Source organism: Argiope bruennichi, chromosome 6 (assembly GCF_947563725.1).
Source record: "Argiope bruennichi chromosome 6, qqArgBrue1.1, whole genome shotgun sequence".
In the NCBI taxonomy this organism is placed as follows: Eukaryota; Metazoa; Arthropoda; class Arachnida; order Araneae; family Araneidae; genus Argiope; species Argiope bruennichi.
Window position 1 is genome coordinate 61,116,998 of NC_079156.1, and position 24,402 is coordinate 61,141,399.

General features: G+C 29.8%; 1 protein-coding gene across 1 annotated transcript in view; it reads left to right on the plus strand.

The window, feature by feature from the left end:
• Nucleotides 1-24,402, plus strand: part of LOC129971753 (transmembrane protein 151B-like) — a 45,244-nt gene that overhangs the window by 17,299 nt on the left and 3,543 nt on the right. The window contains exon 4 of the mRNA XM_056085729.1: nt 16,164-16,387. Coding sequence (XP_055941704.1) covers nt 16,164-16,387 — 224 coding nt within the window. The remainder of the gene's footprint in view (nt 1-16,163; nt 16,388-24,402) is intronic.

Below are 24,402 nucleotides of genomic sequence, written 5' to 3' on the forward strand. Positions count from 1 at the left end.
CAAATATCAGAACATAGCAAGATACCGATCTGATTATTCCCCCAAAGCACTCAGAGGATATTACTAATCCTATCCCTTGCATAATCACTCAGTCCTTTCAAAATCCTCACCTGTTTTCGAATCATAACATTGAAAGCCCTTCGAACCGCATGTAGTACGCATAACATTGGTTTCGGATCCAACGTACATGGCTGCCCAACACAGCACTATGTTCCTTCAAGCCCTGTCGTAGAACAATGGAATATTCGCTGGTGCAATTGTCATGTTAAGAGGCCCCTCTGCCATTTGAGAGGACTGGTGACAGGAACGTGATTAGCAAGGGTGATTACGCGGTAGCCCATCAAGTTCAGTCATGTTTATTGAGATGCAACACACTGCCCATGTTGCCACTGCTTGAATTGTCATTGTAAGCATGTGGAGTGTCTACATAGATTAATCTATATAATAGCGCAGTTGTATTTTAAAGAACGATGTTGTTAGTGAAATTTATATGTAGAATATGTAAAATATATAAAAATGAATTGTAAAAAACGCACTTTTATTATAATATAGAAATAGAAATTATCAAAATTCCGACAATCGAAACGATAATTTTAAAAGCGCGTATATATTTGAATTCTAATGCATCGTGTTTTGAATTTTTAGGAATTTATTTATAATAATTTAATTTCCATATATAGAGTACATAAATAGTTTTCAATGGCTGGTGCTACTATATTTTTTTCAGTTTGACGTGGTAATTTTTATTTTTTAAAAATTAAACTCGAATTTTCGCATCCTAATTAAAGCCTATTTTTACTTTCTCGTGTAAATAATATAGAGAACGTATAGTAAACATAAAAAAATTCGATCTTGAGATTTTGACGAATCTCCTTGTTTTAGAGCTCCCTGAGTTCGAGAATGTGTTTTTGGAAAATGATCGTCTGTCTGTTTGTGACAATGATAACACAAAAACGTTTTGAGTTAGACTTTTAGCGGATTGAGATGCGCGAGGATAGAACCACAATACAAAAGCATATGCTCGTGTAGCGTAGTTGTTAACTGGCTTAAATGCTATTCACCACAGACTCTTCCTCCAGTGAGTCGGAGGTGAGACGAACGATATGGCTGTTGAGTGGTGATGTATTAAGCTGTGGCTAATGGGCCTGTACCCAGTTGAGTAGCGCCAAGCGTTATGGCGAGCGTGTTTGGGTTGCTGCTTCAAGTGAGTCTGATGACTTTGGTTGCGGGTAGATGGCGCCACAACAGCTGTTACGAAGGTTGAAGGTTCATCGTCCGTGGTCACCAATGTGACGGATTAGGATGTGCGAGGATAGAATCTGGGAACTTGTGGTTCGCAGTCCAGTAACATAACCAGGATACAAAAGCATATGCTTGTGTAGTGTAGTTGTTAACTGGCTTATATGTTATTCACCACAGACTGTTGAAATTTAAGTTTGATCCTTGCACCAAATTTGCAGATCTCTGTCAAAATTTGAGTAAAATCCGTTCAGATTAAGTCTGTCTGTCCGGTTGTTTGAATATAAGTTAACGCGATAATTACAAAACTATGACAGTTAGACAGATAAAATTCTGTATACAAATCTAGTGAAGACTCCTGTCAAATTTTGAGCCAAATCCAACTATGGATTGATTTTCTTTTAGTTTGTACTTTCAGAAACATGTAACCATGATCATTCAAAACGCAGTGACTTAAATATGTCAAATTTTTCTGATTACAAGTGCCGTTTTATGTCAAATTTTTGTTTCAATCAGTTAAGAAAAACTTGTCTAAAACACAAATTAGATTTTGGGTTGCTAAATCGCGAAATAAAAGAATACTAACTCGCCAAGGATGACACGATAGATTCAGTAATAAGGCTAACTCTCGCCGATGGATAATATTTCGTAACTATTGTACGCCAATGCCATGTAAGACGTTATCAGGAATGAATTTTATTAGAGAGCATGCGAGAAAGTTTTATGGAGACCACTCCTGCTGGTTAATATATATATATTCCAGATTTTAATAGATTTCAAAATGTGTTTTTATAAACAGTAATGATTGTTATAATCATTTATAATTCACTGTTATAATCAGAGATATCCTTCACAGCCAGATGATATCTCTTAGATGAAATTAAAATTAACCTATCTAATTTTAAAACTATTAAAATATTATAATTTCATTGAGAATAAATAACTCTTTACAAAATTGAAATCAAAATTGCTGAAATGTAGACTATTAAAATAAAGTGAAAAAAAAGTCAATTACAAAAATCCATGTTTGCAAATAGAGAAAAAGTTAAATAAAGTGTATAAAAAGGTTTTAATAATGCTTTTTAGAACTGTCAATCTATATATTTTAAACATCGTAAAAATCAATTTTCATGATGTTTAAAACTTTAAGCATACTTTCCCTAATATTTTCGAAACCTAAAGATTTGCCTATAAGATTTACATTCATAAAATTATATATTAAGAAAAGTGAGTCTTTCTAAATTATTGTATCATTCTCATACAAGTAAGATTTTTGTTTCGATTGGAATTAATATTCGATCTGCAAAGAAACAAAGTCATTCAAATCTATTTTATCAATCACGGACATAAGCTTTGTAATATTATCAGTATTTTTTTTAATCTACGTTCATGTCGTTAAACATATAAATTACATCAAGTTCAATATGGATGCCTTATCTTTTAAAATTAACGGTTCTGAATATTTTCAGACATTGCCACAAATGAAATTGCAATAAATAAGTGTAGCGTGCATTTTGAAATACTAAAACATTAGTTTCTTAGAAAGTATGTATGTAAATTCCAACACTTTTATTAGATTTCGTACCATTCAGAAAGAAATCATTTGTTTAATCGTGAATGTTACTTTCGTTCTGAAAGAATAAGAAACACAAACAGCAATCAACTATTAATTTTCTTTCCGATTTATTTTGTCAGTGAAATGAATTTTTATCAGATCTCCAAGGAAAACTGTTCTTCTTTTTTTGTTGTTGCCATTTTTTTCTTACTAAATCCAATTCATTCCAAACAAGTTCGTCTGCGCGAAACGCAATTTTTTAGAAGCGCATAAAAATAGTTTGCCTCTTGAAATACTCATCAAAAGAAATTAAATATCCTTTTGACATGATTCTTTGCAACAAAATGAAACTATGAATTTTCTTTTCATTTTTTTTTTTTTTTTTTTTTTTTTTTTTTTGTGGAAAAACATTGCTATTCATAAAAATAAATTCTGCATTTGTTTTGTGAATGAGATTTCTCCACATTAATAAACAGATCAGATGTTACTTTCCATTAAAAGTAAATATCCTTAAACTACCTTTAACACATTATATCATATAACTCGTAAATTTTCATCAGCCGTAGAAATAGCTAGTGATTCAAAAAACGATAAAAGATGTCTTTTCGAAAGTACCTTTACCCTCATTTCCACTAAAAAGGCGATTTTCGATCAAAATCAAGCTCTTTCGGACGAAGATTAATATTGCTGGCTGAAAAAAGTGCAGTATCGTTGTAGCCATAAATCAGAGAAATTTATGAGGGTGTGTGTGCTTTTTTTGAAAATGTTATTTTTTCGGAAATGGTGAAATCGATTTCAGAAACGAAAATAGGAAGACATCTCTAAATAAAAGCTTGTTTTGAATAAAGATAGTTTTGACTCGAAAATATAAAGGATTAAACAAGGTAATTTAATGTTGTGTTACCAAAACTTAAAATGCAAATTTATATTTTTATGAATATTTATTAATTTTTTATTGTTTATCAAATGGTAAATTTATTTATCTAACAATGAAAAAAAAACCAACTAGAAATACCTAATTGGTACTAAAACTTTCACATCAGAACAGTTAGCTTCTTTTTTTATGGAACTATACGAATAATGAAAAAAATTATTTATAACATTTTCTTCGAATGTGTTAAAAATGTTTAAACGAAAAGATTTCTTTTCTGGACTTTATAATAATGCATTCAATTCACAAAACATCACAAGCAGACAATATACCAAATTAAAATTTTAATTTTCTGTCAGCTCCCATAAAATTTGAATAAATATTAATAAAAGTGGTTAAGTTTGAATTAATAGAAAAACTCTTTTGTGGAAACACCAAACATGCTTTTTAAAAAATATAAGTGTAAAAAATTGAATTTTTTTGGCCTTAAATTCTTAGGTTCACTACATTTTTTTTTTATATATAATTACTGCAATATCTAAGAGATTTATTAGCAAATAGTTTTCTAACTCTTCCTAACTTTCAGTTTTTAATTTTAATTTCAAAAGGAATTAAATGATGTAAATAATATATATTTCTTTTATCAATCAATAAATGTACTTTTGAGCAGTCTATATATAAACTTACGTTTCTATGAATCATATTCATTAAGGACACTCCAAATTTTAAATGAGAAAAAAAAAAGCATTCCAATCTTCTGCAACCAATATATCCAAAATAATCCAAAAATAAATTCCACGTAATTAAAATCGTTTTCTAACCACTTTTTTAATATGACTTATTTTATGTTTGTAAAGATGGCATTTTGTATTATCTTTTTCACTCATTTCCTCGTGAGCTTGTTAATTCAAATTTTATACACTTGTATTTTTTCGAAGGCAATGTACTATTTTTAATAATTTCAGAAGTTAATTATCAATTTATTTTTAGTTAAATAAACTTATCAAGGGCACGAATGAGTAATAGTGTTGAGAAAAATATATCTGAAAATGAGAAATCAGCAATAGTTTAAATTTTAAAAAAATTCTCTTATCCTAAAAAATTTTTATTGCTTAATACAAATAAAAGAACTTTTAAAATTGCTTTTAGTTAAATTCATTTTATATTTTCGCAAACATACATAAAAAGACAACCTGTTCAATGATACTAATTTGATAGCAGCGGTATTTTTCTCCGGTTTCTATATTATTTTAACTATTCATTTTTTATAAGTTACCATAATGAGCTCAAAATATATTATTACGTTTAAAATTCCAAAAATTTTCAAATTTTTTTTTCCAAAATAAATGATTGTAGAAAAACGAAAAGTGAATTGTTTGGCTTCTTTTTGAGCAAACAAAGACTGTTTGTAACCGACTGACTAATCAGATGCTATTTCATCCAGATCAAATGCGTACGATGCATGCATCTCGTAAGTTCGACTATTCAAAACTTTCCATCATGAAGGAAGATATGGAGTTTTATTTAATTGTAGATGTGGTGAAAGCTTATAAGCCAGTTAACAGCTACGCTACCCGAGCAATTGCTTTTGTATCATGGTCATGTTACTGGACTGCGAACCACAAGGTCCCAGGTTCTATCCTCGCTCATTTCAATTCGCCAAATAGACAAGGAATTTCTTCAACACAGACGTAGAAAAATATATTCAAGTCTGTAAATACTAGCCATATTTAGCGACCAGCTTATTCGCCAATATTGTTGACATTTTAGACTATTAATGATTAATATGGATTGCATTTTTAAAATTTCCATTAAATTTCCCATTAAAATTACAGATTATTTGATACGACTTAAAAATATGATTTTAACTAAATCCTTCTACAACAAATTATTGTGGTCACAAATTCAAAATGTATATACTATGGAGTATAAGCGAAATGAAAATCCTATTTCGGAATTGATGATTAAAAAAGCAATTTTTTTACCTCAATTTTAACTTTGGCGAAAGCACGCGATTGAATATTTTAATGGATGAGTTTGAATTTAATAATATTAAAAAAAAGAGCAACTGAAGTGAGCATTACTCTTTAAAGGCTTTTTTTAAACAAAACCTAACCTAATATTAAAAGATTCATAATCATTATAAATTCATTAAAAGTAAAGAAAAAACTGTACAGAAATGAAATCGATATCCTTAAAGAGATAATTTTTTAAGTTTTAAAATAATGAAAAAACCGTTTTGTGAGGTTAATAGTTTTGGAAGTCCTATTTTTCACTCTTGATGATTAAACTTTCCAGTTAATACTTATCTCTTAATCCCTTTTACATCTTTTGAGAGAATGAAGTGTTTGACACTGTAAGCAGAATTCATAATATAATAATTTTATTTAATTAGTGAAATATTGAACTAAGTGCAGCTGTGAAAATGCTTAATAGAGCAGTTGCCTGTAGCTTGCGCAAACTGATATGTTTTTATTTGATTGTTGCCATTCCGTAATGAATAATAAGAGCGATTTCTGTTCCATATACGTTAAAGTTTTATAGATATAGATTTGCTTTATTCCTTTATACGAAAGCCTTAAGATTTTTGTAAGTCCCTTCTTCGTATATGCGGCATCACGATAGAAGGTTAGCTATCAAGCCCCCACCCGCCTGCCGGTCTTAGAAACTGTCGCATTCTGATTCTTATACACTCAGTTTTTTCCTCTAAACTCCCGCAATGTGACTTTCCCTTTGAATAAAGAATTTGCTTAAAGAGTAACGATTCTCAAGCTCCAAAGAAATGCAACGAGCAATGATGAAAGCATTGAAGTCTGTGGCAAAAGAAAGCTTGCAATAAACATTTACACTTTTATATGAACAATGGCAAAAATGAAGAGTGGCATAGTATAGTTATTTCAGTAGAAACACAAAATACACATCTTTTTTGAGCTCGGCCTTCCGTAATTAAAAAAGTTTTGGAAGTAAAAGTATATATTTAATTTTATTTTACTGAACATAGAAGCAAAATACGAGTGGAAAAATGAATGATTAAATATAATTTTAATTCCCTTCCAATGCGTAATGCGTAAAAAAAATTGTAAAAAAGTTTTTTATTTGGCTTATTTATAGTGAAACGAAAACAAAATTAAGTATGGTTGACCTTTGCTTATCATACTCCTATGATACATTTATTCTTAAAATCATCTGACGCCCGCGATAGATATTTACGACCCTATGTACAATGTAGTTTGTCTCAGTACATCTATATTTTGTATTCATGAATATTCCATAATCATAAACATACCATAGACAGTAATAGGCGTATGAAAAAACATAACGCTGGCATGTTGGAGACTGAACTTGTGGCGGATCCCTCCAGTGAGTCGGAGGTGAGACGAAAGACATGGCTGTTGAGGGGTGATGCATTAGCTGTTGATTATAATGCGCCTGTACCCATTTGAGTAACGCCAAACGTTATGGCGAGCGCGTGTGGGTGAGTAGTTGCTGTTGCTGCGTCAAGTGAGTCTGACGACTTTGTGTTGCTGCGTCAAGTGAATCTGACGACTTTGGTTTGCTGTGGGTAGATGGCGCCACAACAGCTGTACGAAGGTTCATCGTCCGATGTCATCAATATGGCGGATTGGATTGAGTGAGGATAGAACCTGGGACCTTGTGGTTCGCAGCCCAGTAACATGACCACAATACAAAAGCAATTGCTCGTGTAGCGTAGCTGTTAACTGGTTTATAAGCTTTCAACACGAACTTAGACCTCAGTAGACGAATCCATTTACTAAGAGGGAGAAAAGTATAAAACGGAAAGTGGGTCACCAAGAAATAATAGTTTTTAATAGGTAAAATCGTGTTGAACTTAGTTCATCTTTTTTTTTTGTTTTACATTATTGATATATCTTCAATATAGAGAAACCCTGATAAATTTTGATTCATGTACGTATCATCAAAATATCAGTAGGTATAATCAGTAACTCATAAGAAATAGGCCCGCCTGATTTCCTGCAATTCTGGGTCTCATGCCAGCTCATCAGAGCCATTTTATAACTATCATAATTCGATGGAAAGTAAATGTTTATTAAAATACTACTATTTTATAATCCAAAAAAGAAAATAACCTCCTTTTTTTTTATCTTCCATCAGATAAAAGTTATAAACGTGCTGAGAATTTTGAAGATAAGCAAACAATAGCAAATAAATTTTTGAATGTTAAAACTGCATTGATATTCAAATTTACGAACCTCCAGTTTTATGAACCATTTTTTTTTACGAGTTCGAGTTTGTAAAAATTCGAGCCAATCATATTTTTTATCACACGAGTAATAAAATGATCTTAGATCATATCTGTAGTTGTCTCCCGTCTTATTTTTCTCTTTTTCAACCCATTTTTGACGCTTTTTCAGTTTTATTTGTATTTTTTTTTAAATATGATGTCTTAAAAGATAAAATCCATTTTATCTCGCATAAAAATGGAATTTATTTCTTAGAAATAAAAAAGTATTATTTTGTTTCATAACTGATAATTAACTGGTGGGCATATATTTCCTTTCAACGTTAAATCTCACTTCAATTACATCGTGGCTGCTTTTTTAAGATAAGATATTCTGCCATCTTTATTAAATTAAATCAATAAAATTATGATTAATATCCACAGTTATTAAACATAAGTTTATATTTCAACAGTTGCAACGAATTTTATTTTCCTTAGAAATAGATCCTACAGTAAAAGACTAACCTTATTTCAAATGAAATATGATAAAATCAACCCTTTTTGTTGTTGTTGTTGTTTCTAGTCGCCTTTGGCAACCAGCTGGTTTGTTGGGAGTATTAGTTGTGTTTAATTTCATTTAAATTTCTTATACATATATTCATAGTGTACTTAAAGAATTATGTTTAAATATAAAATTGTCGTGGGTATTTAACTTTAAGTTGGGCAATTTAACTGTTCTCTTTATTGGGTACTTTAATCTCCCTAATGATGACATAATGAACATAATGCTCCATTTGCATGCAAGCATGATTGTCAATATCATCTAATATATATATGTGTTGATTCACTTTCTTATTTCTCGTATGAAATTCCAAAATTTCTTATAGAAAATTGATTCTGACATTAATATGGTATATTTCACTTCTATTTGAGAGTGGCTAGTGACAAATTGGGAGATTGAAATAAGTGGATAAAAAAGCTTGTGAAATCTTTTAACATGATAGATATATTACTTAACATCGTAAAGAAATTTGTTAATAGATTCAATATAAATAATTGAAATAATACGATATTGTCAGAATAAACGGAATCTTCGTTTCTTAGTTTTCATCAATGAATGAAAAACGTGCGATGAATAGTTGTAGAAAGAATGGAAATGAATGATTAATTTCAACGCATCAATGAAGAGAAGTGTTGTTTATATTTTATGATTACATAATTGTTTTCCATGTATATGTTTCATAGGAAAGCAACAAACGAATTTCTTACAAAAATTTTTGAAAAAAATATATAAAAATTCCGGAAGTCTGTCTTTTCTTAATTTTTCAAACTAAAAGATTGAAATGATGTACCTTAAAATCAGCTAGTTATAATAATAACGGAAAATGATTATTTGAAAGGAGATTATTGGTTAAAGCAGCTGTAAGTTACGTTATAATGCATTATTGCGACGTCTTCAGTCAATATCTAATGACATCTGTCATTTCTTTTCACATGCCTTACAATTTTTAACCCTTTCTAGGGTCATGGGAAGTACGCTTCCCACCAAATTTATCAATCTTTGTATGAAATTATGTAGGCTGGCATACTTTCTGACAAATTTCTTTAAAAAGACAGAAACTTAGATGCTTCAGTTCTTTCACACAAAATGATGTGTCTTTGTTTGTCACTCAATTATTAATTAACCCAATTAATTAATTAATCAAATTAAATTTATCTAATAAGCTAAATGAATCCCTTTTCTTATTCTAATTTCAAGCCTAAAAATGTTTTAACATAATATGACTAGAAAAGAATTTAAAGGATTAAGTTAACCTAATCATTATGAATTATAATTGTTTTTCTAACTTCATCCACAGATACGAAGTCAATTGTTTTAAACTCATTTGAATAACAACACGTTGTAAAAGTAAGATGAAAAAAAGAAAGTTTTCTGTTAAAATCGAGTTGTAATTACCCGGTTCTTGATGCATCTAAAGAAAATTGTAAAAATAATTTAAGCGTGACAGAATGACCCTATGAAGAATTTGGAAATCTGTTTCTAAAACTAACTGTCAAGATGAATCGTATGCTAATAACTTTTTTTTAACAAACAAAACTGTGGGCATAAATACAAAGATTTTGGGGGGGAAAGAAGACTTAGGTGTATATTCCTTTTAGCATAAGAGACACCATAAGATGAGTAGCTCATTCTTTGAAGTTTATAAATCCACATTATATCAAATTCTGAAAACGAAAAATCCACAAAAGGAGATTCAAGCACCTGAAATCATTTCTTCAAGAAAAGAATAAGAAAGAAAAGTTTTGCACCCAAGGGATAATGCGTACAAGTTAAAAAGGCAGTAACGAAATTATTGAAGGGAAAAATAAGAGAGTAATTATCTCAAGACTCAATATAAGCCAGCGTGATTGGTCTTCCCAAAACTTTCCCGCATTCCCTCTAATAAACTTGCCTTGACAAAAACGCCTTACATTGGTAAACAATAGTTACGAAAAATTAATATCTGGCGTGAATTTAGCATTTTTATTGAATCTATCATGCCATCTTTGGGGAGTTATTCAGCGTTGGCATAATATCAATAATATCCGAAAGTAGAATTTGTATTTCAGACACGTTTTTCTCAACCGACTGGAAGAAATATTAGATACAAAACTGCGCATGTAGTCACAAAATCCTATATCATATTTGATATATTTAAGTCATTGCATTTTTGAGTTATCGCGTTTCCATGTTTCTGAAAATATATACACCATCGACAGATGGTCAATCTGGCCAATCTGTCCATTTGGCTCAAAATTTGACAGGTATCTACACTATATAAGTTAAATCTGGATACCAAATTTTATCTGTCTAGCTCTCTCCATTTTGTAATTATCGTGTTAACGTATATTCGAACAGCCGGACATATGAACTTCCTTTAAACAGATTTTATTCAAAATTTGATAAAAATCTGGAAATATTGTGTAAAGACCACATACCAAATTTCAACCATCCAGCTCTCAGATAGATGGACGGACATTTTCCAAAAATGTGTTTTTCGAACACTGGGAGGTCTGAAACGTAGAGATTCGTCAAAATCTCGTGTTCGAATTTTTTGACGATTACTATACTTTTTTTATACTAGGCATACGAGAAAGTAAAAAATGGGAGTGATATTTTAAATGAATCGTTTAATTTAGTCCATTTTTTTGGTAATAACTGTTATATTCTATATTTATTTTCTTTTGCTACTATCATTATAAGACAAATTAATCAACTGATGTTATTATTATGGCACAATGAGAGTGTAAATTTTGAAAAATATCTGAAATGATCATTTGTTCTTGCATTTAGATTGAAAGTAAGTGTATCTAATAAATAGATGCTTAGAAGATCCTCCTTTAAATTAAGTTCTGAGCAGACCCTAAGAATAATTTCGGAAAATGATTGCCCTCAGTCGAGATTGGGGCGCAGATTTCTTGCCGGGGCTTACAGTGGCTCAGGGTCGATTGAAAAGAGCACTTACTCAGATTGAAATTCCGATAACGGTCCATTATTTCTGTCCTGCCAGGATAAAACTTATTCATTATCCCCACATGGTAGCGATAAATCTACACGATTGTGGCCCGGACTGTATGAATTCGTCGATGGAAACAATTTACCCGGGTATATATTTCACTTTGTTAGAAGTTTTCTCCCATTGGATTAGTTATACATTATTATTTATGCGTGGAATGCGTGGAACTGTGTGTTCTGGAAATTTCTGCTCCCTTTTGTTTTGGTGGTCGTTGAATTAATAATAGAAATCTATTTCATTTGATTTAAAGTGAAGGATTTTCCATAAATCATTTCATGTAGATGTAGTATCTATATTCACAAAATGATTGCACATCATCAATATAATCTATGGTCAATAAACACTTAGTTTGTGAAGGTATAGGATGTATCATTAACTCCAATTAAATAGCCCTGAATATAGTCATAAAGTACATTTGTAATATAGTTCTCTGCTGAAGCTGCCTAATTGGTTTTGTGCCAGTGCGTGCTGGATTATTTGACCCACGTTGCATTGGTCAAGTTTCTTTTCCATTAATATAATCCTAAAGTATAGGATAAAGTATAGTAAAGTAGTATAAAGTAAAGTATGAATTCAGAAATCTAGAATATTTATAACTATCTACTGGCTGAAATATCAATCATTGCTTGGGAGGAAATTTTCATGCATTTTCTTATGAAAAAAGCATGGTTTAATTAATTTTTACAAGAAAATAATTTAAATCTTGTTCATGTTACAGTATTTGTGAGAAAAATTTTAATTGTATATAGAAAGATAAACACCGAAACTCAAACATGCTTTGACCTAGAAGAGTGAAATTTTGTTTATGAATTTTACACCAAATATGATAATTCCTTTTAAATGAAAATTAATTCATAGGAAGACTGTCTGTCCGATTGTCAGAATACAAGTGAACATTGTAACTATGCATTGTAACTGCAAAGAGCTTAGTGGAAAGAAATCAGTACTCAGATTTAACATCAAAATTTTAGCGACACATTTGAAACCAAATCTGTAAAAGATTTGGCCATCTGTCAATCTGTATTTTCACAAGCATTTAAACTCGATAATTCAAATACATAACGACTCAAATTACCTGAAATTTGGAATGTGATCTTGGGTCTACAGTTGTAATTCTAAATTCGATTTCAATCAGTGGGGAAAATAACGTCCAAATTGTATATTCAGTTTTATGACGCTGGTGTATTAATTGCATTCCAGGGATTAATCTCCAAAAAGATCGCCGAAGATAGCAATTGATTCAGTAAAAGAATTCAGTAAAAGATTGATTCAGTAAAAGAATTCAGTAAAAGATTGATTCAGTAAAAGAATTCAGTAAAAGATTGATTCAGTAAAAGAATTCAGTAAAAGATTGATTCAGTAAAAGAATTCAGTAAAAATGTTAGATTCGTGCCATAGATCAATATTTGTAACTATTGTTTCCCAATGTCATGCGTTTAAAGCACAAATATTGGTTTTCTTTACTATATTACGAAGTGCACAAAAACTTTCAAAAGTGGCATTTATGGCCTTGTTCAATATCAGCAATTTTAAACAGAGACAAATAACAACTTCATTAAAGAGCATGGCGAGAAAAATTTACGGCACCTATTCCATTGGTTAATATTATCATTCAAAGGAATCCCAGCTTGTCTTTAAACAAACAATTTTTAAACAATTTATTTTTAATGCAAAATACTATTTTATATAAAACATTATAAGAACTCAAAAAAATTTTTAATATCTGAAATTTATTTCTAATAAATGAACTTTAGAATTCTTAAAACTAATAAATAAATGCTAACAAAAATTATTTGAAAAACATAGCAGAAATTCGCCAAAGGCAATTTCAATTTTTTTTTTCTTCTTAATTATATTTTTAAGAAGACGTGCACACACACAAAAAAATGTATTTAATATCATCGCGACGCGTGTAGATATAAACTCAGCAACTAAAAATGATGAAAAAAATTGCTGCAAATTGTTTTAAAAATAATTTTTGATATTATTAAAGTTGGAGTTAAAAATGGTTCGGAAGTAAAATTGGTATTGCTAAAAAAACTTAAAATTATCTTTAAATATTTTTTGTTCAATGATATATTCCGAATTCATTTTAAAAGTCCTGTAAAATTTTGCGAATTTAATTTTTAATTAATAATCCAATTGTGTTTTAATTTTTAAGAACTATTTAAATTTTGATAAAGGCAATAAATTCTTATTACCCAAGAAATGACCACGTTAAATTTGCTAACAGTGTTCTCTGATGAACATTTTTGAACAAATTTGGCATCATTCAAATCACATGACTCGGTTTGCAGATAGTACAGTTCATGCACATCATCTTATTAAAATTCAAAAATCAATACAATGATTTCAATTATTTCGATTTCATTTTCCGAACTTGATTGCAATTTACATTATTTTAGTTTTAACTCGCTGTGTTTCATTTTCCAGTGGACCCCGACATACGGTTTGCAGAATAATTTATATAGTTGCTGAATAATTCACACAAACTATCGAAATTGAAGAGTTTTGATTTAGACAAGTTGTAGAAGGTAAAAAATGACACATTCTGAAAAGTCTCGACTCCAGAATAATATAGAAGCAATTACTCATTTTCTACATAAAATATGAATTTTGAAGTTTTGACATTCAAATGAAAAAGAAATTGTGTGGAATTAATTTGTCTGGATGTTCCAGTAAGCAGAATGCCCTCCAAATGTATTTTTGAAATTCTAAGCTTGATATATTTCAAACTTTTCAAAATTGTACAAATATTTTGAATGTTCCTAGAAACGCATTTCCTGTATTCTCAAGATCCATGTTAATAATATATCATTTTTAAAGTATGTTTTTTAAAAAAATTTTCTTCACTGATTCTTAAAGATTGGAATTTTTATTATTTTCATAGCCATAATAAATTATGGCAAAAGAAGAAATTCTTATATATTTCAGAATTATGGGATTTTTGTTATAGCCATAATTATAATGGTTATGATGCAAAGGAATGGAAATTCTTATGCATTTCAGATTTATGGAATTTTTTAATTTTTTTTCCTTTATTTTATGATTTTTTCAACGACTTGCTTTATAAATGTTTTCATGTTAATCTTAAAAAATACAAAATAAATTCCGAAAAAAATCAATTATAACGACGATACATCTGTTTGGTAAAATGGATTGCTATAACGGAATTCTTGTTGTAAATGACAACAAGAAACAAGTTGCAAGTGACAAAAATAAAATACGTATATTTATTTTTTATTCCCCTTCCACCAAGGAGTACTACCCCAGATATGAAGATGAGAAATTTTTGGTTCAATATTTGGTTTTCACTTTATTATTGAACTCACTAATGTTGTAGAATCAAGTTATTTCCACTCCAATGAAAGACATACTGCGAGTGGGGAAGGAAGGAAACATACTTTCTGCGGAATGAGCTGTCCCGTTGCGCCATCAATGGCATAAGGACTTAATTTCTGTTCCCACATTCAAGTTGTCACGACGACGGTCCCAGAATCCAGATCCTATCTGAATTCGATTCAGTATATGTGAGAAGGTAGTCTATATGGATGGCTATCAGGAAAAATTGGTCTACATATGTGTTTCATTTGAAAAAAAAAAAACAGAAAAAAACTTCGACAGTTGGCAGTTCATTGATGAAACACACGTCGAATCGCCAGTTGTGGTAATAATGGTGTTTAAGCATACAGCTAGGGTATAGAACTCACAGTCTTCTTCCTTTGATTCATGTTCCTCGATATATACAATCCCTTAACTGATTGGCCCTCAAGCAGGTTGAAATAGAGTACGAATGATATTTCAGAAAAAGTCACTAAAACTGGAAGCAGCTTAAAAAAGAATTAATATTAAAAAGCTTTATACCATATCTGCAACTTTAAATGCATAATTAGCATATGCAAGTGAAACTGTACTGATTCGAAAAACTAATAACGATTCAATTCGAAAATTCGAATCCAAATGTACTAATTACGGAAATCTTGCCTAAAAATATGTACGGTGAAAGAAAAAGGAAATTTTTAATTACCAAGGGCAGAAAGAACGTATTGTTAATTCTTAACAGTTTTACTCAAAAACAATGCATAAATAGTACAAAATGCAAGCAGTAAATTATTTTAATAATTAAAAATAATAAAGATCGAAATTAGAAAATTTTTATAATTGGATTTGCGCTCATTTTAGTTAATAAACAAATTTTAACGGGAAAACCGCACTCAGTTTTTTAATACAACAATTTAGCAATTAAACTTGAATAAACAGTTTAATTTATCTCGTCATCTTTAGCATGATAAAAGATTTCCAACAAAGTAAGACATTTTATATTGCTTTTTATTGTTGTTGAATATATTGTACAGCAGCTAGGCCCTCAAGTGGTTTAAAAATTATTCTTTAATAATCAATGTTAACTCAAACTATCTGTACATTTAATTAATGAAAAAAAAATCATACAAGACATCTAAATTTTTAGTTTTGATTTTGAATTTAAAAAAAAATATTTCTAATTACAGACTATGTTTTAACTTTATGTTGGTAAGAAATTCGGAGAAATAGAAAAAAATTCGAATTATCAATGAATTTGAATTATAAACATTCAAATTGACCAAGCTCCTTTGTACATTTAATCGATTAAATGTATCATGATTATTCAACCACGTATTTTTAAAATTGTGTATGCCATCTGCAGTTTTTTCTCTATTTTAAAGTCAGCATCCATTTTAAATATCCCACTTTTTTTCCCAGCTGATCGACTTGGAGAAGCACCCTGCCACCAAGATACGCTTCAGTAAGGGCTTCGCATTCGCCAACTTGGATGCAGCGAACGAGTTCGACGAACAGAGGAGACGATTCTTCCACGAGAACGAAAGACTGGATGATTATATGGAAATGTGCGAAGGTTTGGACCTGGTGGGCGTCAACTTTCAGGAGCACATGGTTGCTTTCGCAGAACCCCACAGGCTGCCTTGGTAACTCCCACAGACTTATCTCTTATCGTTCAAAATATTCTCCGTTCAATACGGGCCAGAATTTATTTTATTACGAAAGAATGAATAAATGTAAAAATCTGTTTGATATTCCCATCGTAGTGTATAATCGGTAACCATGTATATTTTGCTTTATTTGTACAAAAATGTACAAAAAATTTGTACATGTTCGCTTTTTCAGGCCTCTTTTTTGCCATCTCCTCCAATACTTCGCCATCATTGTACTTCTTCGGAACTTGAAACTCGTTAGTCCATAAACAAATTCTTCTTTCGAGGAAAATCAGCAATGAGATCAAGGAATAACTTGATTGTGAAAATATCGTAATGTAATGCTTTGATATATAATTTAACCCAAGGAGATATCTATGTTTTGGCACCTTGTGCTTAGAATTAACTTAACAGCATGTAGTATTAGGAATTCTGAATAAGTGGTCAATAATTTTGTAAATATAATTTTGTGGCCTTCTTGTGCTTGGAAGGATTCTATTAGAATAGTGTTACTTACAAGCTGTTAACCCCTAATTAATTATCTATTACTCATTGGCAAGTGCGATAAGAAAATAAATGTAGGTGTGCTGAACATAACAGCTGTTGGCAAAAATATTTGGTGAGCAGATTTTAAAAAAACAGAAAATTTGCTCATGCAATTACAAAATTTGTTTATAAGATGAATATTAGATGCACAGTGGATGGTGTACTAAATATTGATATTAAAATATAATGAATGTGTTTTTTAAATAATTGGAAATGTTGCGTTAAGTTATTGGTTATTTTTCTGGCCACCTCATGGAAGCATAACATCCACTTGAGATTTCTTCGTATTGTTTATTGCATTTCAGAACATTTATTCCATCCCCTTTAACATTTATTCCATCTTTAGTGTCCAGTCAATTTAACATCTTTACGATCACTGATGTATTTTCCAAATTCATAACATGACACTTTTTTAAATGGCCATAATAAAATGCCATGTACCTTTATTTTCGTATTTATTGAACTAAGTAAATATGTTAAAAAGAAAATATAGTAACACTGCCATCTCTAACAATTTATATAATCTGCTATATTTCAATGAAATTACGAATTGTTAACTCACATGCCAATTAATCAAAATATAGGAAAAAAATTTATGTTTCGATAGGTAAAATATATATAAGAGAAGAAATTTTATTTCTATATGATATTCTTTGTATATTTTTATTTAAATTCATTGAATAAAGAATTTATCTAGAATAAAACACAACGTAAAAATAAAGCAAATTTTAATTTTAAAGACATGTCAAATTCTGACATTTCTGAAGTTTTAGATATTGCATAAACTATAGTAACTAAAGTAGTTCTTTCGTACTACAAAATTATAGTTGTTCTTCCGAAAATGGTTCATAATCTAGATAATTTCTGGTAATTTAACCTAAAAGTTAATCTCCTCTCTTTTTAGTCATTTTATCCAAACAATTCCTTTTATAGGCTAATCTCGAATGACGGGGGTGGGAGCTACAATCCAGATGGGACAAGATTTGATTGATTAATATATAAAATAGGCAAGGGGTGGACGGAATGGCATGGCCAGTAGGATTTCTGACCGATAATCCAATATCGGATCGATAAAGTTAACGCTCCGCTACAATGAAGTTAGTGGCACCCAGGACGTTTTCGATAATGCGCTTGTTTCTAGAGTAGGAAAAAAAGATGGCCAAGTCCCTTTTTCGGTTTTTTGTTTCATGGAGTGGTGATCTGCTGTATGTTATTGGTCAGATTAAAGAAGGCAATTGGTTGTTGGGCAGGATTCTTTGTTCGCGTATTCTTACCGTAACCGCAAATTTGATTTCAGTCAAGCGCAGACAACTGAAATTTGATTTTTGTACCACAGATGAATTCTGACGTCCAGAGGTATTGATTTTTATAACGTAAGCTTCAGATAAAAATATAGAAACGTTTTCAGGAAGAGAATTTTTTAAAGTTTTAATTCAAAGTCTCTGGTTCTGCATTTGTAAAGATATAATTTTTAAACGACTTTTTACTGTTTTTCTGATTTACTAAAATTCCAAAATTTTATATGTTTTTGAATTTCTTGTAACAATGCGACATTTTAATATTTTTAAAATTGTACTATGAAATAATCACCAAATATTAAGTAAATTTTGATTCTTTACCAGAGGCGTCATCTAGTAGTACGTTTGTGCATGAAATTTACATCATATTTATAGCAATGAATTTTGAAATACATTAAAGGTTGAAAAGTAAGAAATGATTAAAATACAAGTAATTTTAAAAGCCTTCTTTTATTGATGTACTAAAAGGTAGAAGGCAATACCTTTATCAAAAATCCAGAGCTGGAATCAAAATTGTAAAAGCTTCAACCGCTGAAATTAAACCTTTAATGGAACTAAATCCCAATCAGTTTCGTAAAAAAACTTAAGCATTCGTTGAAATTTAAGAATTTATCATAAATATGATTTTAATTTTAATTCACTTTGAGCATTTCGATGAGCGTTGCACGTTTTTACTATTTTCATTTTATCCTCGCAATTTTCTAAATTATTTATTTATTTAAGATTTTTTTTTCTCTTTAGTGCTTTAATAATTTATCAGTAAATTATAATTAAATTTAAAAATTCTAATTCATTAAAATAAATTAAAAAATCTTATTTAAAACCATTTTGAACATGATATTTTTTCATTTATTGATGTAATAAATCTAGTACATTTCTTGTAGATCGTTAAAAGGTTATATAATTTACTAAAAGTTTTCGTTTTCACTTTATTTAATTTCTTTCTATCCATTTTATTAATCTCAATACAAACATTTTATTAACATTTTTTTATTTCATTTCTTACATTTTTTCCAATCATTTTTTCTATGCATCAAATTGAATGTAGCATCCAACATAAGAAAGAAAAAAAAAGTAAATTTGTTTTTTCCCTATGAGAGATTTTTAATTTGCATAAATAAAATCCATCTCCCATTTCTTTAGAGTTGCAATACTTTTCACCCAAACTTAATTGCATTTTCCAGTTCTTTTTCTGGTATGTTTTTCCGTCCTTACAAAAATGGAACATTAAGTTTCCGAAAGAAAATATGCTATCAGCGAGCAGAATAAAAAAAAAGACTGTACAATTCTGCTCGAACGCAAAAGGGCGGGAAAAATGTTTCCCCACGATTCCATTAGTAACTTTCATTTCTCTGTGAAATTTGGACAGGTTCGAAAATGGTGTGAAAGATTAAGGAAAAGGACATGGCGTTAAGAGATCTCGAGCTAGATGCTGAAGAAGTAAACGAAAAAAAAAAGAAGAGAAAAAAATAATCGCATTTTGCTTTCTTGCTGTCACCTTTTTCCAACCCAAGCTGGAAATCAAAGATGAAGAAAAAGATTTGATAGAAAAACCTGAAGGGTGGATAAATTCCCACCCGCGCCCCCTGCTTCAATCTTTGCTGCAGGAAGAAAGAAGCGTTTTATTTTTCCTGCACCTTGCGTTGGAGAAATAAATTCATTCCGGATAGAGTGGTAATCCTTTTGCTCCGAGCGTATTCTTTGAGTTAAAACGGAATGCTATTAGAAGAGCGGAATTAAAAAACAGCCTGTTTGAAATGTTGCTCATATTACCGTTTGTCTGATTCAAAGAAAATATGATTTACCTGAATAAAAAATAAGAGAATATCTTTTTTACGGTGTATGTGTTTGCGCGTGCGTGTATGTGTATTTATGTTTGAGTGTGCGTGTGAATTTGGGTTACCGAGTGCGTGTATGGGTGCGTGTGTGCAGCATTATAACGTTTTTTTTTAATTGAATTAAATAATTTCAGTAAATTCTCAAAGACAGATTTCATCATAGTACTGCTAGATCATGCAAAATAACTGCACTATATATAATCAAAATGAAACAATTCGTGCTTTCACGTATGCATCAGAAGACAATTATTTTACCAATATAGCACTGAGAGGGAAGATGAAAGAGATATTTTTACATTTAGTAGTGAGGTGAATTCAAAAATAAGTTTTATTTAAAATCTTGGGTTTGCTCGTGGAATTATGACTAATAAACAATTGACCTAACATATTCTTGAACATAAAATTTGCTTTTTCATTTTTATAATTAATAATATTTTTTATTTTAAAACATCTTTTTTCTAATTATTACTAATTTTTAATAACACTGTTTATACATTATTTAATAGAATATTAATAGCATTATTTAATTCAAAAGTCAGACTTAACAAAGAATTTTGGTAACGCTGTCATTTACAGCGCATCATCCCTTTCCAAAATATAATCGTTCAAAAGTGCTTGTCTCGGGACCCTAAAATGAACAGTATATATAATTTCCTTGCAAATAACGAATAAAAGAAACATGTTCAACATAATACTATTACGAAAACTCAGTCTGGTGAGTATATGGTGAAAAACTCAATAAATCCGATTACTGGTGAAGACGTTTTATTCCACAAGAGAAACAGAAAGCACAGGTAGCAAAATACAGCCAAAGCGTACAAAAAGATAAAAAGCAAGAACATAAATGCAGACAGCAAGTTATTTCTAAAAAATAGAAGTGTTGGCTGTGTGAGCCTTCCTCTACGTAACTTCCAAGACAGGGCATCGAATTTTCTAGAAGGATCTCTTATCTTGGCTCCTAACAAACATATTGCAAAATTCTTGTGTTTTTGAGAATCTTCATTTTTGTTGCCAAAGCCTGTGGACCATTGACATCCATTGAGAATTTCTGCAAATTTTCTCTTCTTTGTATTGGGACTAACTGCACAGGGAAGCAGTATTACAGATTTATATTAATACAAAAAAAAGTTTTTGTATGGTACTATTAATGTCATTTCTCATAGTCACTCGGACAAAATCTGTGCAGTAAGTAGTTCATTTCACGCCAGACAGCCGTCTGCATGTTCTTCTATAAACATTCCTTTTAACTCGCTCTACATTTATGCATATAAATATGATTTTTTATGATTTGATCGATAAAAATCAAATAATTAAACGAGTAATCGGTTTTAGTTATCTAAATTTTTTTTAATAAAACAACCAAACCATTTTATTATTTCCAAATCCTATCCCATGAAAAGCTGAACCAATACCTTCATGGGTGGGTAGACATCAATAGATTAAGTTACAAAAATCAACATTGCTGACAGACATAATTCAACCGTCTAACAAAAAACAAACCCCAATCATCCATACTTTGACTAAAATCTGATTTGTTGTTATGGAATGAACATGTCAGCAAAAAATCCAGCCCAGCTAACCAATCGCTTTCCTTTAATGTATCAACAAAAGACAGCAGATCACCTCCCCATGAAACAGAAAAACCCGAAAAGGACTGAACAACCCATTTTCCCACTCCTGAAACAAGTGCATTATCGAAAACGTCCAGGCTGCAGCTAACTTCATCGAAGCGGAGTGTTAACTTTATCGATCCGATATTGAATTATCTTTCAGAAACTCTGCTGGCCATGCCGTTCCACCTACCCCTTGACTATTTTATACGTTTGTCAATCAAGATAAGTCTTATCTGTATTGTAACTTTAAGATTAAGATTAAGCAGATTAAGGGTACGGAATAAAAAATGAAATGCTGATTATCTGAAATTATCCAGAAAAGTACTGAAATTTCAAACAGACATGATAATGATTGGAGTGATTCATGAGAAATGCGTGATAATTATATTCAGTTTCACTATATTATTTTTTAAACAGAGACAATACATTTTCTGGTATGTTCATTTAGATATTAAAAGGAATTAAATAATTAATTATGTTCATTGAACCGTCCTCTCTTTTCAATTTTCATAAAAAAGATGTAATATTTTCAGCTAAGGATCTTAAAGCTAATTTTAAATAAATAATTATTGTTGATAAAATTTTGTAGAAACAAAAGCTTTTTTTAAAGATATATATATAATAACAAGATAAAAAAAATTAAAATTCAGGCATAATTCTCGTCTTTAAATAATTTATGAAGCATAAAATTACCAGAAATATGTTGTCTTTGGAATCATAGAAGTGGAATTTGAATTTTACTGATTTGTAACTTTTCTGTTGAATGTCTCATGGCTCATTGATAGAATATATCATTTTCAGAAAATGCATCGAATCGTAAAGTACTGAAATTTCAAACAGACATGATAATGATTGGAGTGATTCATGAGAAATGCGTGATTATTATATTCAGTTTCACTATATTATTTTTTAAACAGAGACAATACATTTTCTGGTATGTTCATTTAGATATTAAAAGGAATTAAATAATTAATTATGATCATTGAACCGTCCTCTCTTTTCAATTTTCATAAAAAAGATGTAATATTTTCAGCTAAGGATCTTAAAGCTAATTTTAAATAAAAAATTATTGTTGATAAAATTTTGTAGAAACAAAAGCTTTTTTTAAAGATATATATATAATAACAAGATAAAAAAATTAAAATTCAGGCATAATTCTCGTCTTTAAATAATTTATGAAACATAAAATTACCAGAAATATGTTGTCTTTGGAATCATAGAAGTGGAATTTGAATTTTACTGATTTGTAACTTTTCTGTTGAATGTCTCATGGCTCATTGATAGAATATATCATTTTCAGAAAATGCATCGAATCGTAAAGTACTGAAATTTCAAACAGACATGATAATGATTGGAGTGATTCATGAGAAATGCGTGATTATTATATTCAGTTTCACTATATTATTTTTTAAACAGAGACAATACATTTTCTGTTATATTCATTTAGATATTAAAAGGAATTAAATAATTAATTATGGTCATTGAACCGTCCTCTCTTTTCAATTTTCATAAAAAAGATGTAATATTTTCAGCTAAGGATCTTAAAGCTAATTTTAAATAAATAATTATTGTTGATAAAATTTTGTAGAAACAAAAGCTTTTTTAAAGATATATATATAATAACAAGATAAAAAAAAATTAAAATTCAGGCATAATTCTCGTCTTTAAATAATTTATGAAACATAAAATTACCAGAAATATGTTGTCTTTGGAATCATAGAAGTGGAATTTGAATTTTACTGATTTGTAACTTTTCTGTTGAATGTCTCATGGCTCATTGATAAAATATATCATTTTCAGAAAATGCGTCGAATCGTAAATCTAAAGTTGTTAAAATTTCTTTCATTTTACAAAAATTCCAGGTTATTAGTATGAATTATTTCCATTGTTGTGCTACAGAAAGTTCCTTAACACCTCCTTCGTTATGGCTTTAGATTCCAGTTATTGGAATAAAATAAATCTCTAGTTCATGAAATTTATTTGTGTTTTAGTGCAATCTTCTTGTTATGAAAAGTATCAAAATGTGGAGAAAAATACGTAATAGCAATTTTACTGACTTAAATTGTTCAGTTAGCTATCCGAAGTCGGCCTCTAAATTAGTACACGGATATACTGACGAACAAAGGTATGATTGAGGGGGGGGGGGGGTTAAGACACAATTTTTAAGGATGTAAAAATTTATATTAAATATTTTAGATATTTAAAAAAATCTTCAAAATGTGTTGTAAGACGAATTGAGTTAGGAATAAATTTACGAAGAGGTAAATTTGGAAGAAAAAACTTTCACTTCTTTCAATTTGAACAAAATGTTTGAGATTCCCTCAAGTATGCCATATAGGAGAAAGTAGCTGAAAAACTTCAAATTGATAGCGGCATTATTTTTTGAAAAATCTGACTTTGCTGAAAAAAATAAATTGTCAAAAAATGCCAGTAAATATTTTTTTTATCAGTCTAAATTCGCATGCCGAAAAAAATTCCTACTCATTAAATATTATTCTGCAATTTCAAATAGTGTTATATTTGTCAATTTCCCACAAATAATAGGGGAAAAATAAATTTGAAGTTAAGAATTTTCTCAATTATCAAATATGAATTCACTTTTTAATTACGCTCTTTTTCTTCTGCTTAACATTTAAAAAAAAAATATTTATCACAAAATAAGACTTTTTTCTTTTTCAAATGTAATTTGCACAACTTTTTTTGAAAATCGACTA